The sequence below is a fragment of the Parambassis ranga genome, chromosome 2, assembly GCF_900634625.1.
Source record: "Parambassis ranga chromosome 2, fParRan2.1, whole genome shotgun sequence".
Lineage (NCBI taxonomy): Eukaryota > Metazoa > Chordata > Actinopteri > Ambassidae > Parambassis > Parambassis ranga.
Window position 1 is genome coordinate 32,682,888 of NC_041023.1, and position 14,253 is coordinate 32,697,140.

At 42.4% G+C, this 14,253-nt stretch overlaps 1 protein-coding gene across 6 annotated transcripts in view; it reads right to left on the reverse strand.

The window, feature by feature from the left end:
- Positions 1-14,253, reverse strand: part of celsr1a (cadherin EGF LAG seven-pass G-type receptor 1a) — a 68,517-nt gene that overhangs the window by 32,947 nt on the left and 21,317 nt on the right. For all 6 annotated transcript variants that reach the window (XM_028400827.1, XM_028400826.1, XM_028400824.1 and 3 more), the window contains exons 2-6: positions 6,128-6,483; positions 5,743-6,031; positions 2,889-3,111; positions 1,310-1,425; positions 89-177 (exon numbers count right to left, since the gene is read on the reverse strand). In XM_028400827.1, coding sequence (XP_028256628.1) covers positions 89-177; positions 1,310-1,425; positions 2,889-3,111; positions 5,743-6,031; positions 6,128-6,483 — 1,073 coding nt within the window. The remainder of the gene's footprint in view (positions 1-88; positions 178-1,309; positions 1,426-2,888; positions 3,112-5,742; positions 6,032-6,127; positions 6,484-14,253) is intronic.

Sequence of the window (14,253 nt, forward strand, 5' to 3'; positions counted from 1 at the left end):
CTAATGCTGAAAAGGATGTGTGAAGTGTAAACTGTAAAGATTACTGAAAGCAGAAGAGGAGGAGAAGGAGGAGGAGGATGTTTCTTACCTTGTTGTAGTAATAGAGCTGGACGGAGTGCCACTGACCATCACTGACTCCACCTGGGATGTAAGGAGACACCGTGGTCTTTGTCTCACCTGGATAGAGACAGAGAGCATGGAAAAAATAAAAAGTAAATATACAGTAGTATAGTAATTTTATTAGCCATAGCCACTAAGAGGAATGAATGAAAGCAACAAAGACTGCAATCACTGAATTATTCTGCATAATTACAATCAACCAAATTAAGCATGTTTACCACCTGGTTATTGCTCACCGATTACCATTAAAGGTTAACTGTGTCCTATATTGTTGTATATACACACAGACACGCAGACACACAGACACACACGCACATCACAAATCAACTGTTGGGAAAGCCTTAAATACTTTGTGGTATCAGTGACTCTCAGTGCAAAGATTGTGGAGAACAATGGCACCAGATTTACAGAAGGTTTACTCTGTTTGTCGAGGGAAGGAGCAGTCTGGGCAAAAAAAAAAAAATCTGCTGCTCTGGAAATCAGTAAACTCACGAGCTGTTTGTGTGAAGAGGAGAAGATGTTATTAAGTGATGCCCTACTTTACCAATGAAGCAAAGTATCAGAAAAATGCTGCAAGCAAATCAAAGACTCCTCTCTCACTGAACATGACTCATAGCTCTGAGTATTTAATTTGATGATTCATGGAGTCAACATTTAGACATATTACAGTTCCTAAGCATGGCACAAGGACTTGGCTTCTCTCCCAAACAGGCATCACCCACCATAATCATATTGAACTGGATTTCTCCCTGTATGGTACCATGGGAAAGTAGACAGACTTATAAAAACAACCAGCCCAAAGAATGCGTGTTTGATCCGCAATCCAAAAGTTACCAGTCTCAGCAATGATTGTGGGTGTGTTTTAGTGCACAAGAGTCAGTATAAATGTGTATATTTGAGTGTTTGCATGGACACTGGAAAAAAGAAAGTCAAATTTGTGTGAAGAGTCGCTCCATCTTTAATTGTCCTGGCAGCTGCTTTTAAAACAGTAAAACACACCCATCCCCTCATACCTTCACACACACACACACACACACACAGCTTCAAACAAAAGAGCACATTGATAAGAATTATTTTGCTTGCTCTTTGTCAAAGTCACTTTAGATTAAGTGTACTTACACCTGACTTAATGTGCTTATAATGTAACCGATATGCACCAATTACTGAAAGTTGGCACAGTGTCCCCTACCTCCAGAGAAGGTAAGCTGAATCTGTTCATCAATGATCTCCAGGGCGATGAAGTCATGTTTCTCGTTGAACCTGCCGTTGTAGAGCAGCAGAGCATTTCTTTCTCTGGTAGCAAACCTGCAGAGACAATTTTATTTTTTTATTTCATAGTCCAAAAATGAAACAATAAACATTCAGGTTTGTGATTTTTTTTCTGTGCTCTAAGCGCATTTTTCCTGTCACATTTCCAAGCACCTATCCAACTCAAACAGACCGGGACTGAAAGGTTGAGGACCTTGCAGATAGCTTTATGATGAAAAGCCTGAGGAGCTCTTGAGGAAAAGTCACTTGGAAAGGAAAGGCAGGAAGCATAGAATCAGTGGGTCCTAGACAGGAAACAGCTCTCCTGCCTTTGACGATTCATGAGTATTTCCACGTGTGACAGACAGACAAAGACCTGGTAAATGAGCCAGCACATACGTGGGTACAGAGTTGTGTCGCTGTTTAGAGAGTAAGGTGAGGGCAGAGGAGTCAGCCGGCAGATGCCGGTGAGGCCAAGAGGGCAGGAAGTCAGGATGGCCGTACCCAAACACTGATAAGGGAAACTCATCACACAGTGTTTTCCTGTTTTTACCGGCGCACAACAAACCATTCTCACTGATGAACTCACTTTATCAAACTCATCTTACCTACAAGAGGTAAAGAAACAAGCTATAAATCTTTTTTGTCATTATAATGTTTACTGCTAAAAAGTTGCCGAACTGGGGGTTTCCCCCCTCCAAATAGTTTCGGTTTGAAAAGCACACCTCATAAAGATGATGTGTGGTGTGTTGCCGTCTTCTCTTCTGCTGTGTGTGTGTCTGTGCACTAGGTGGATGTGGCTGAGACACAATGGAAAAGCGTGTACATGTCTCGGCACGCCTTAGCTGACACACTTTACTTCACTGAACTCTGTTAAATTACTGTTTACTACACACGCACTACTACATGCATCACAGCCATCCACTGGTGGTGCTGCCAAAGTTTACATTTCACACATTTTTAAAAGGAAATGTATTATCTGAATTTGGTAGCAAATTCTTTGTATTTTGTGTGTGTCATAAAATCTCAACTTTTTACTTTCCCTTGCTGCAGAATTATGACCATGTACAGCTAACTAGCTAGCTTAATTTATTAAATCATGTATTTAGCCACCAAAAGTGATTTTATTAGCATTTTTACAAGTGCATTAAGTAATTAAGTAAGCTAGAAAGAAACCAGGCTAACTGTGGCGCTAACATTTAGCTAGCATTCATAAGCTAGCCATTTGTGCATCAGCTTAAAAAAGCACAGTCCAAAAAAAAAAATAAAGAAAATTTACAAAACTTCTAAGTGCTGTGAAAACAGTGCATTTAGATAGTGAACATATTATTTAACACTTAAACATACGTAGCAAATTAGGTTGGTTTTGAGTGAGGGAGCTTCATTAGCATGTGGAGCTAAATAAATAGCAACTTGTGACAGGTACCAGATAAACTTGGTTCGTTCCCAACGATATTAATAGGGCATTCACCTTTTCTTCTAAAACAAATTTGTGGTGTTTTTACTAAAATAAATCTTACGTGAAGGAGATGGTGAAGTGGAACCGCTGCCGCAGGCCTCTGAAGGTTATGAAGGACTGCCCGGGGAAGCTGCGGGTGGTCATCTCACAGTACGGCTTCTCGAACTCCCCCAGTGGACACTCGCACATGAAACCACCCGCCAGCCGGTTCACACACTTGCCACCATTTTTGCACACACCGGGTACGCAGCGGCCTGACGATGCGTTCAGTTCACAGTGTTCACCTGCAACATAAATAAAAATGTGTCTGAACAAACTCTCACATGGATGATGAATTACCATGGCGTCATATTATCTTATCCATTTATCATCATTTTGTGTTTTCTGTGAAGCGTGTTGACCACCGCTGACTCAAATACAGACTAGGTGTCAGCTGCTTGGAATTCAGCTGTTTTAAGAAGATGCTTTTGATTATCAGTCAAGCACTTTTAACCCAGCCTCCTCCTCCTGCAGCATAAATTGTCTGTTTTTTTCTGTCCTTTTTAAAACAAGCAAGGCCTATCTCCATCTAAGTATTAGGAACACTGACAAAGCCCCGTTTATAGGTCTTTTCTGAGAAGCATGAGTCTTAGCCACAAGGTAATTTGGCCATATTTGGAGGGAAGAGAGAGGGGATGGGAGATAAAGGGGAGTAAGGAGCTTGGAAAGGGAGTCACAGTGGAGAAAGGAAGCAAATACAGACAGGGATGAGACCTGAAACATTCCTGTTAAGTCCAAACCATGGCTGACCCTGTGCTAATGCTTTTAAACGGTACAAAGTTCACATAACAGTTAATCAGTGAAATCCTTTTTTGGCAAGCTTGTGGTTTAAGAAGTTATAAAGCAGTATATCTACTGTATTTTAAGCTGGCGTGTTTCATGTGTACACGCTTCACCACACACACCTTTGTATCCTCTGAAATGCTGTGAACACATTGCATTCTTTTTGATCATGGGTGCTGCCTTAAGTTTGTCCTTCACTGCTTTGGTTTTATAATGCATTATATGACATTATCTCATTTGCAGTCTGTGGTCACAGCATGGGGAATTCCTCCTAAATGACTATTTGGGCACAGCTTCCTGGCTCTGCTCATTTAAATTCCTTCACTAATACCTTGTTTTGTTCTGACTGTAATACCATTTGCGATGGGTGCCTTTGTGTCCCATACAACCTGCTGCCCAGACAAGATCTCTCCATCCAGGGCGTGCACACACACAGACCCCCAACACCTAATGGCCCTTCAATCCGCAGCATAATCTTTTATTCCGAGGGAGAATTATAAGGATCTGTTTCCCTGTAATGTGTAGGAAACCCAAGGAGGACAGAACGGGCCCCTGCTGTCATCAGCCTCATAATGGCCCCTGATGGACCATGACTATCTGGAGTTGAACTGTGACCTTCAAAGAGGACAGATGTAGGTAAGGGAAATATGATGGGTGAGTGGAGAAGACGGACATGGACAGCAGGAGAAGGAAGCGAGAAGCCCTGTGAGTGACAAAGACAGGTATAATCAGGTAATTACATCAGATAAGATAGAGGGAAAGAGGGAGGGCATGTAGGCAGAGTGTTGGGAGAGACTGAGAGAGAGAGAGAAGAGGCATGAGAGCTGTCAGAGACCCTGCAGGGTCTATTAGGGAGAGACAGAGGAGCGGAGACAGTCAGTCAGGTATCAGATGTACAAGGGGGAAGTATGAGAGGAAGATCACTGACACTGGGAAATATTTTGCAAAGTGATTTCAACGGGAACGATGAAAGCCAAAGTCTTCCCAGAGCTCATCTACTGCATGAGTGTCTACAGAATTATTATAACACAAAGTCTGGGGACTTTCAAAATACATAGTAATGCCTGGAGTTGAAATTAAAGGTACACTACATGTGATTTATGTATATAAAGTACATTTAATTATTGCGTAAAATGTGTGCTAATCCATTTTTGTTCATTATAAAACACTTCTAATACTGATATATGAACACTGTTAGCTCCCTAGCTAGCTGTGTTTTGTTGGCACATTGCTTCACTTCTTGTCACACTGCTACAACCATCCTCCAGCTTCAAATTACTGCATTATTACATTGCATTTATCACAAGTGTCATGATGAAATGCCGCACACTGTATACAGCCTACACACTGAAGCAACATGAAGCATCAGCATTCCCTTACAGTCATGTTTCTGGCAGCCTTCTTCGAGTGTGAACTTGTTATTACTGTTATATATGTCAAGAAAAGATGAGCTAAAACATGCTTAGATGCACCGTAGAGCACGCAATGACAGTAGAGACTGTTGTAGAATGTCTGTATTTGCCACTATGTGAGATTCCTTTCACATTACACACACACACTCCTCTTTGTTACAAGTAAAATATTACACCAGGTTTAAAATAATCACTAATCTGTTCAGTCTAATATGTGTTAACACTGCTGTATAGCATTGTTTAATTGATAATTAATAATTAGCCGGAGCTTATATGTTGAATGTTATCTGAGATGAAGCTGGTTTGACCAGTGTAGTCTGCATTCCATACACCTTTTTACAGTAATAAATCTACTATACTGCACTCTGTGTGTGTGTGCGTGTGTATGTAGCTGGATACAAAGCATGCGTTTCCTTCATGCACTGGGGTCGACCTCACACTACAACAATAGCAGAAGCCTTTAAACCTGTCAGTGCGGTTTAGCCGTTTTGTTCAGGCCATTTAAACCTATGTCAGAAATAACTGAGCCCGCCACATCCGCACAATACACTTTTGAATATGTCTTAATTTGGACACACACAATAGGCAAATAAAAAACATTTTTTTCTTTCTTTTCTTATGATTTCTTCCAAAAATCATAAAGTACCTTCTTCAGTACTCAGTTATCTCTCACTAACTCACCGGTGAAGTCTTCCAGGCATTCACAGGTGTATCCTCCTTCCCGGCTGCGGCACCTCCCGTTGTTCATGCACGGCCCTGAATAGCAGAGGTCAATCTCGGTCTCGCAGTAGTCCCCAGTGAAACCGACCGGACAGCGGCAGCGCAGCCCGTTGATGGGGTGGATGGGCCGAAACAGAACCGTGTCAGAGGAGATGAAGGGAGGGGAGCTGTCAAACTTCAGAACAGACACACACTTCATGTAGTTCTCACAGGGCTCCCGCAGGCAGATGTTGTCATCAAACGGCAGCACCTGGAGGAGAAATTTCAGATACGTAAATAAAGCAATGTCTCCTTTTTTGCTGTTTCTAAGTCTGTATTATATGAATTTATGTGTGTGCATTCTGACCTCCTGAGAGGATATCAGCCTGAGCAGGGTCCTGTTGAGGTAGATCTGCTCTTGTAAATCCTCAGAGGGGAAGAACGTCCCTTTGCCCGGCGCACCTCCGGGTTGCAGTGCGGAGAAGGTAACGTTGAGGATGGAGCCTTGCACATCGGTGTCGTTCTGGATGTTGAACACGAATACTGCTTCACGTTTGGTGGAGAGCACCGCAGCCACGCCGTCGAGGAAGAGGCTGAGCAGGGGGGAGAGAAAGCGCTCCTGGGACATGTTTTCCAAACGCACGGTGATGCTGTTGGTGAGCATGTCGTCAGTGATGATGGTGACACGCAGCGTGCAGAGGGCAACCACGCGATGGATACCATCTGGAAGTAAAAGACAGGGGATATTTGAGCGTCATATGGCAGAAAAAGTAAACAAAGGCAACCCAGAATTTAAAAGGAATGAACACAAAGGTGTAAAGATGAGGACATTTTCAGGTAAAAACAAAGATGGTTATGACTTAAGTGAAATCCCAGCTCATTCCTTCTGAGGCCCAATGATAACAGCAAAGAGAGACAAAGCAACAAGTAAACTAAAGGTATTTTCAATCAAAAAGGGAGCCTCCTACTTCTGGTGGAGTGTTCCAGCCATAATTGCACTTTCTTTCTCATCTGCCGCTGGATCCTCTCTTTATGATACACTTCATGTGCATGTTTGAGCCACATTTGTTGGACCTGGTCCCATCTTTCCTTCCTTCTCTTCATTGCAGCCTGACAGCTTGACTTGTTTATGGTGTAACACTTCTTGCCGCTAAAATTGAATTAAGTGGTTGCCAGTCGGTACAGATTCAATCTGATTCAAGCCTCAACTGGGAGTAATTAGATCAGTCTAGGGTTTCTGCCCTTCGGGGTGTTGGATCTGGATCTATTCCTACTTCTTGCCTATGCGAAGGGAAACAGAAGGCTATAGGCTGCAGAGTGAAATACAGCTGACAACAGGTGGTGAGGCCAGATGAAATTCACAGAGGGGGGATAATACTGTTGAAGTAACGCTGGGAGATGGGTCCGATTGCAGAGCTTTGCGGCACCATACTGAGTGTGTCATACTGTATGTGTGTGTGTGTGCGTTTAGGGCACAAAGGTCGCAGTGAGGTTCAGCCGCAGGTGCCCTGTCACTCCTCTTGCATATATGAGGTCACTTCTCAGGGCCTTAAACTCTCCTCACACACACAGACAAATAGTCTGTCAGAGCTGGGTGTGGACAGGCCACTTCATCAAGCTAGCCTCTGGCTAACCGCTAACCAGACTGGAGGTCAACTCCAACTGCACCTAGACCAATAACTCACAATGGAAAGAAACACGAGGGTCAATAACTATCATGTACCCAAGCTTCTGCTGGTTCAGGGCTGTTGTCGACATAAATCTTAGTACATGGGTGGCACGGACTGACAAAGAGCACACATACAAATGCTGAGAGACAGTGACACTAAACAGCAGCTGTGGCGTACTGGGCTGCTGTAATGTGGTGGAATGGGGATGCTCATTCAACACAGTGCGAACAGACGTGTCGGCTACTACAGCATTCCACACCTGTCTCTCTCTCTCTCCCTGTGTGCCTGGGAGCACAGTGTTATCCTACAGGGACCCATCACCTGGCACACACTTGAACACACACATACACACACATCCATTCCATAGAATGGCAGTTATTGCGATGTAAAAAGTTTTACTCTGATGGCCTGATGTTTCACACAGACACACACACACACGTCACATTGTGGCGTCATGTGATTAAATGACTGTAACTGAGCAGGTGCTGACACAAACTGTTAACGCATTGCCTATATAAACACAATATTATGTGCAACACACACAAACACACCTTCGCGGTCACAACAAACACACTGACCGACGTGACTCTTCAACACCTATTCTCTCTACAGTTTAATGTACAATGGGAACATGAGGAGGAGGGATATGAAACTGTACAGGCACAGTGAGGAGGAGGAGGAGGAACCACAGGCACCACAGATCGCTGTAGGAACCTGGCAATGGATCCAAAAATGACAGGTCATGAGAAAAGACCAAGGAAACACAAGTCCAGTTGTAATCTAAGCAGCCATACCATGTTTTTATCAGCTGCAAGGCAAATGCCATCCCTCAAAGATTTCTTCCACATAAATGACTTTCTGACCAGCAGTCAGAAATGATACTTTAATATTAATCAGATAGTTGTTTGTTTCCTTTACTCACAGGGTCATCCCTCCCCACCTCTATTAATAGAGCCCACCAGCTGCTACTATGGGATCACCCACATGCAGAGGATGGGCTGGACCACGGAAAGGGTGTGTCGGGCAGACGCCATGGAAAAAAACATTCTGTGTGTAAGTAGTGGGCAACCATATGTGCATACCAAGCACCGACAAACAGGAACACACCAGAACACACACAGCAGGGCTTATTGCTACTGTTGTCATCAATGATCTAATGAAAATGGGACACCTGCAAAATATTCTTTAAAAAACATATTTGGAACAGGATCATATTAAAAAGGTATTTAGTCTCAGAATTCACAAACTGAATTTTTTAATTGTTTTTAGAACTGCCTGTCCTAATTTTGACAGGAAGTCAGGATTTGAACAATTTATACTTAGTCTTAATGCATCATGACAAATCTAATTTTACAGTGATTAGAAAAAAAGATGTAATTTTGAGAAAATATTCAGATTATGACTTTTTAGATATATTAAAATCAAAATACTGAGAATTCTAAAGTTTCAGTTGAACTTCAAAAATGAGAAAAAAATATTAGAATTAGATTTTTTCCAGGTCCAGTTTTTCCAATCTGAATTCTGAAGAAAAAAAAGTTAAAATCCTGATTTTAAACTGGGACATTTGACACAAAAAAAGTTAGAATGAAGTTAGTTCTGAGAAAAAAGTCACAATTTAATTCAGAATTGTCGGTTTAAAATCAAAATTTAAAACAAGAATCTGGGTTCTGTAGGAATTTTGACTTCCAGAGAAAAAAAATATGAGAAATAAAACAGCCTTTTTCTGTGTTCCTAATCTTCTATACCTCTATCTCAATTAGCTGACACATTTATTTGCAATTGTATTTATTTATTATTGACAAAGCAAAAGCAAAAGATATCAATGGACCACACATTCAGAGGTCTGCAGTACAGGTGTTGAGGACTGCAGAGGTGTTAATGAGCTGTGGAGCAAGTCGTAGCAATGACACACTTGTGTTTGTGTGTAAAGGAAAATCACCACACACTTACACACACACACTCACACTCACTCACAGACATACAAAGAGCTTATAAATGTGTCGATCAACTGTCAGCGTGCTTCCCTAACCACATCGTTCCCACTCCCTCACACACACACACACACACACACAGAGGTCTCCGTCTGTGGTTTTGCACTTGTCGTTTTTAGCCCTGATCGTTGACACACATTGTGGCCAGCTGTCACTACAAGTGACAAGCAACAAGCACACACAGCCTTTAACAACACACAAATGTGTAAGAACACACACAGACAATATGCACAAGAAAAAAGACTGAAAATATGTCCCTCCAACACAAAAGTTTTACTTTCAGGTTAGTTTTTTTGTTTTTGTGTGTGGCATGTAGATAAATGTGAGGCTGAGACACAGATTCAACTCTGGTGGTCAGCCACCTCCTTACCAGCTCCAAGGTGTAAAAACAACAACAGTGTTTAGTCAGTTAAAGAGAGACGGTCAGTAAAACAACAGAAAACAAACAAGACATTAGTAACTGACAGGTTTCAGAGAGGTGTGAGCCCACTAGAGAGACACACAGACCCCACAGAAAGGTACAACTCAGGCACTGCTTTCATTTTAATCCTCTTTTCATATTGAAGATTTTGAAGGGACACCTGTCTTTATTCATATATTCATAAATATTCATTCTTATTCTAGTCTACCTCCGTTAGAGTAGCTGATGATGTTAATGTCATCCTGCTGACATGTATCACATCCAAAGAGAATAGTAATTAGGAGCTTAAAATGTTACAACCACAACGAAGGCCATCCATAATAAAGCAGGAAGCCTGAACGACAGGACATTCTCTCTCTCTTCCATTTTATTTATTTTTTTTAACCCTGCAACCCTTTTTATAGCTCCGTTAAAGTTTTACAGCAGAGCAGCCAATGAAAACTCTGGGAGAACAGCAGGAAACTCTTCTCCCCCTCTCTTTAGTTCGGCTTTAGAAGAAAAGGTTTCAAATATTTGAATCAATACAAGGCCAGTAACCCTTGTGCCTCCCAGCCAATCACTGGGCAGAATTTCAACCAACAGCCCCTCCCCCTTGGACACACCTGAACACCTTTAGTCTACGAGGAAGGACAAACACAAAATGATCTAACACAACCCCATTTGAACAGCCCACTACCAGGAGGAAACACAATCACTGTTCACGTCACTGATCTCTCCCATTTTTTAGCTCGTCCTCTCTTCTCTCTGATGTCTTTTCACGAGCACCTACTCGATTAAAACATTTGACTTTTCTTCAGAGGAAGTACTGCCCCCCAATAATAACTCCATCTGTTTTGTTCAGATTCCAACTAAATGTCAGGTCTCATCTCATCTTTTCTCTATTTTTCTCTCATGGAAACTAGTGCCAACGTCGGATCACATATCAGCAGCCTGCAGACACACTCGCAGACATCCTGTACAAATCACAGACAAATCACACCACAGTTAACTCAATCAAAGCACCATCAACATGAAACCAGCTGACAGAAATAAAAGAAAAACAGGTTAGTGAGAGCAGGAGATGAGGGAGAAATGTCACTGTGAGAGCAGAATGAATGGTAAAAGAGTGACAAACACGACACCAGGGTGGACATCATCCCATTGTCAGGTGGTCAAACTCTAGGGAGTTTATCTAGCAAAAGTGTCCAATGAAAATTCAAACAGCATGAAGCTTCTGATTCGATAATGCTGGAAAATCTTATCGTTTACTTTTATCTCGCCCCAATTTTCCCCTCATCACTCATAGTGAGTAGACCTAATTTCGTCCTGACTGCTTCCTGCAGTGGCAGGTACTGCCATCAAATCCACTTCCACGCCGTCACGCTTGCTTATTTTTCAAATCAGATAATGAAGTGTCAACACCTTTCAGTTACATGTGCTGTTTTGAAATGTATGTGTATTGTGGCATATGGAACATAATCTGAAAGTTAATACTTTTGAGCGCACATTTATTTTGGTTTGTTCACTTGTTAGCATAACAAGATGAAATCAGGACCCTGATTCTGTAATGGGAAGCCTCTGAAGGTTTTAATGCTAGGCTGCAGGACAGCCTATATGCTTTTATGTTCACCTTTGGTCAGAGTCAGATTTTGTGCTAAGCTAACCAAGCAGGTAAACGTGACATTGAAATATCAGAAAAACAATAAATATCCTTATTTTTCAAGGGTATCAATCATCTCTAAGTCTAAATCTCAACAAAAGAGTAAATGTCCAAGATTTATGTATTTCCGGAGAGCTACAAATGGATCCACAACTCGGATTATCCTCATGGTTCTAGTAGAAAACAGTAGTAAAACAGGGTGTAAGCTTACACACAGCACTGCAGAGCTTCTCTCTGCGGTCACTCTCCTGGCCATGTGTGTGTGTGTGTGTTGTACAATCGCTTATATCTGGAAGCACTCAGCAAAAGCCCCTCTCATCTCCTGCCACAAGCTGTCAGCCATATTTTTTCTCAGGTATGCCCATCTCGCCGTTTGATCAAAGTGTCGAGGACAGAGAGACTAAACTTTGAACACTCACACGTGGAGATAAACCTGATGGACATGCGGTCAGAGGGGGTGAAGTCTTGGAAAAGGGAGGAAGACCGTGATAAACTGTGCATTGGGAAAATAAAACAAAGTCCATAAAGAACTGCAGGGAGAAAGCAGGAAGCTGATTAACTGAAGTGGCAAACATGTCTGCATGTGTGACTACATATCATCTCTACCCTCACACATAAACACTCAGCTGTTCCAGTCTAAATTCCACACAACACCTGCAACTCTCAGGGAGGTCAAAGGAGCCCCCCCTCCTCCTCTGCTCTTCATCCTCCTCTCACTGTAGTAACCACACTAGGAGGATTAGCTCTTTCTTTACCTTTTTTTTCCTCCTTTGAGCTTTTACAGAAGAAAAAGTGGAAGCAGTCACACAAAAGATTCCTTTCACGCTAAGGACTGAGCGGTGGAAGAGGGGGGAGGAGTTTGGGTGAGGCCTGCGTGTTGGGTGGGTGTGTGCTGGGTGGTGGTGGGGGGCGGGTGGGGGCGCATCAGAAGGATAACATCCACAGCCCACAGCCGGGGGGAACAGGTGGGATTACATGCAGAGATGCTGACACCAGGATCAGTGATTAGACCAATCACAGAGCAAACAGGTGGAACGACAGGTGAGTGACTGAAACTGAGAAAGAGGCCGAACTTTTGGGCTCCAAACCAAAATACATGCATGTCACAGCAGCTTATCTATTAATAAGGGCTTGCTGGAGTCAGATCTGTCATTGATAAGACTAATCTACATCAAGTGCACCCCACCTGAGGAATGATCCTGTTAGGATCAACCCACTGCAGGCACTTTTTTCTCAGTACTTTTGATACCGAGTGCATAACATAGAAGTACTACAACATGCAGTATCTGGATGACGTATTCACAATAATGAACACAGTCAACACAAATCAGTGACAAAATGAGTTGCCAACATATTTTTCACAATGACACCTTTCTGAACATGATAATAGAAGTCACTAAGGAGTGAACCATCACACTTTTCTCCTATCTCTGTTAGTTGTGCATATGTAGTAGCAACTGGGATGCAACAACAACACATTTCAGAGTGTTTCATGGATAATTCATCTACAAGGCAGACCTTGCTTGGCATGGGAGCCATGCTTGGACATTTGAAGAGGAAGCATGTTAGCATAAGACACACCTCAGTATACTGCAGCAGTTGGAACACCACACCATACAAGAGTCGTGCTGTACAAAGGCTTTGTTGTTTACATTTGTAACTCCATTTTATCTCTTAGCATTATAGGTTTTATCCACTGAACCTTCAAAACTATACTTTTTGTTTTATAATTAATATAATAAAAAAATAACTGATCTCTCTTATCCATAAAACTAAATCTGTACTGAATTCATACACACACAGAGCTTGGTTGAAAATGTACGTTTAGAATATAAAAACATATTAAAGTGCCTGTGGCAGTGGAGCTCATTCAGTTACTTGTTTTGGCATTTTAACAAAGAAACAAGCTAGAATGCCTGACGGGAACACATGACTTTTTGACCAAAAATTACCTGGTCTAAAGCAGACGTCTTACATTAAATCCACACTGAATCCATTCAGCCACATTTTGACTGCAGTCCCAGCCAACAACACAATCAATGTAGTTATATAAGTCGAATAAAAATAGATGGCTAATTTTATACAGGTGGATTCATTTCATTTTTTTGACAGGCATCTGCACACAACTGCATAGTAAGCCTGGGGCTTACAGACCCTCCCTGCACCATCTGAAACCTTTGGCTTGGCACACGAGGGAGTTCAGCAGCCTACACCGCGCTGTATCAACTTCTCCTCCACCTTCACCTTTAAGCAGAATGGACTTTCACAAGACCTCCACAAGTGCCCTTAGTGGCTGTACTTAAGAAGAGCACTCAGGGACATCAAGTGCCAAGGCCAAGAACCGACCCGGCTAGAATATCGATGTCCCATTTAGGGATCCCTGGGAGAGAGGCGATGAAAAGAATAGAAGCACTGTTCCTGCCCAGACAATACTAAACGAGCCCGGATGAGGAGGCCAGACAATGCAAAATGAGCCCAAATGAACGCCTGGCTCATTTTTAGTGCCTCAGGGTTGACTGGTATTAGTGCTCTTGTTAGCTCATCGCCTGCTAGACCACTGCCAAAAAATGGTAATTAATCACAGGGATACAAGTAAGACCTTGATCAGTGAAGTGCAGATGTGGACACGAGATTAAAAGCACAGATGGAGAAACGAAACGGCATCAAGTTTGTTGTTTTGACAAGGTTTCTGGTGATACAATCAGCAACTGGTAGCATACATCACACTCTGGTGTTTAACACGTTTGAGAAGACACCCTGGGGACAGAGAAA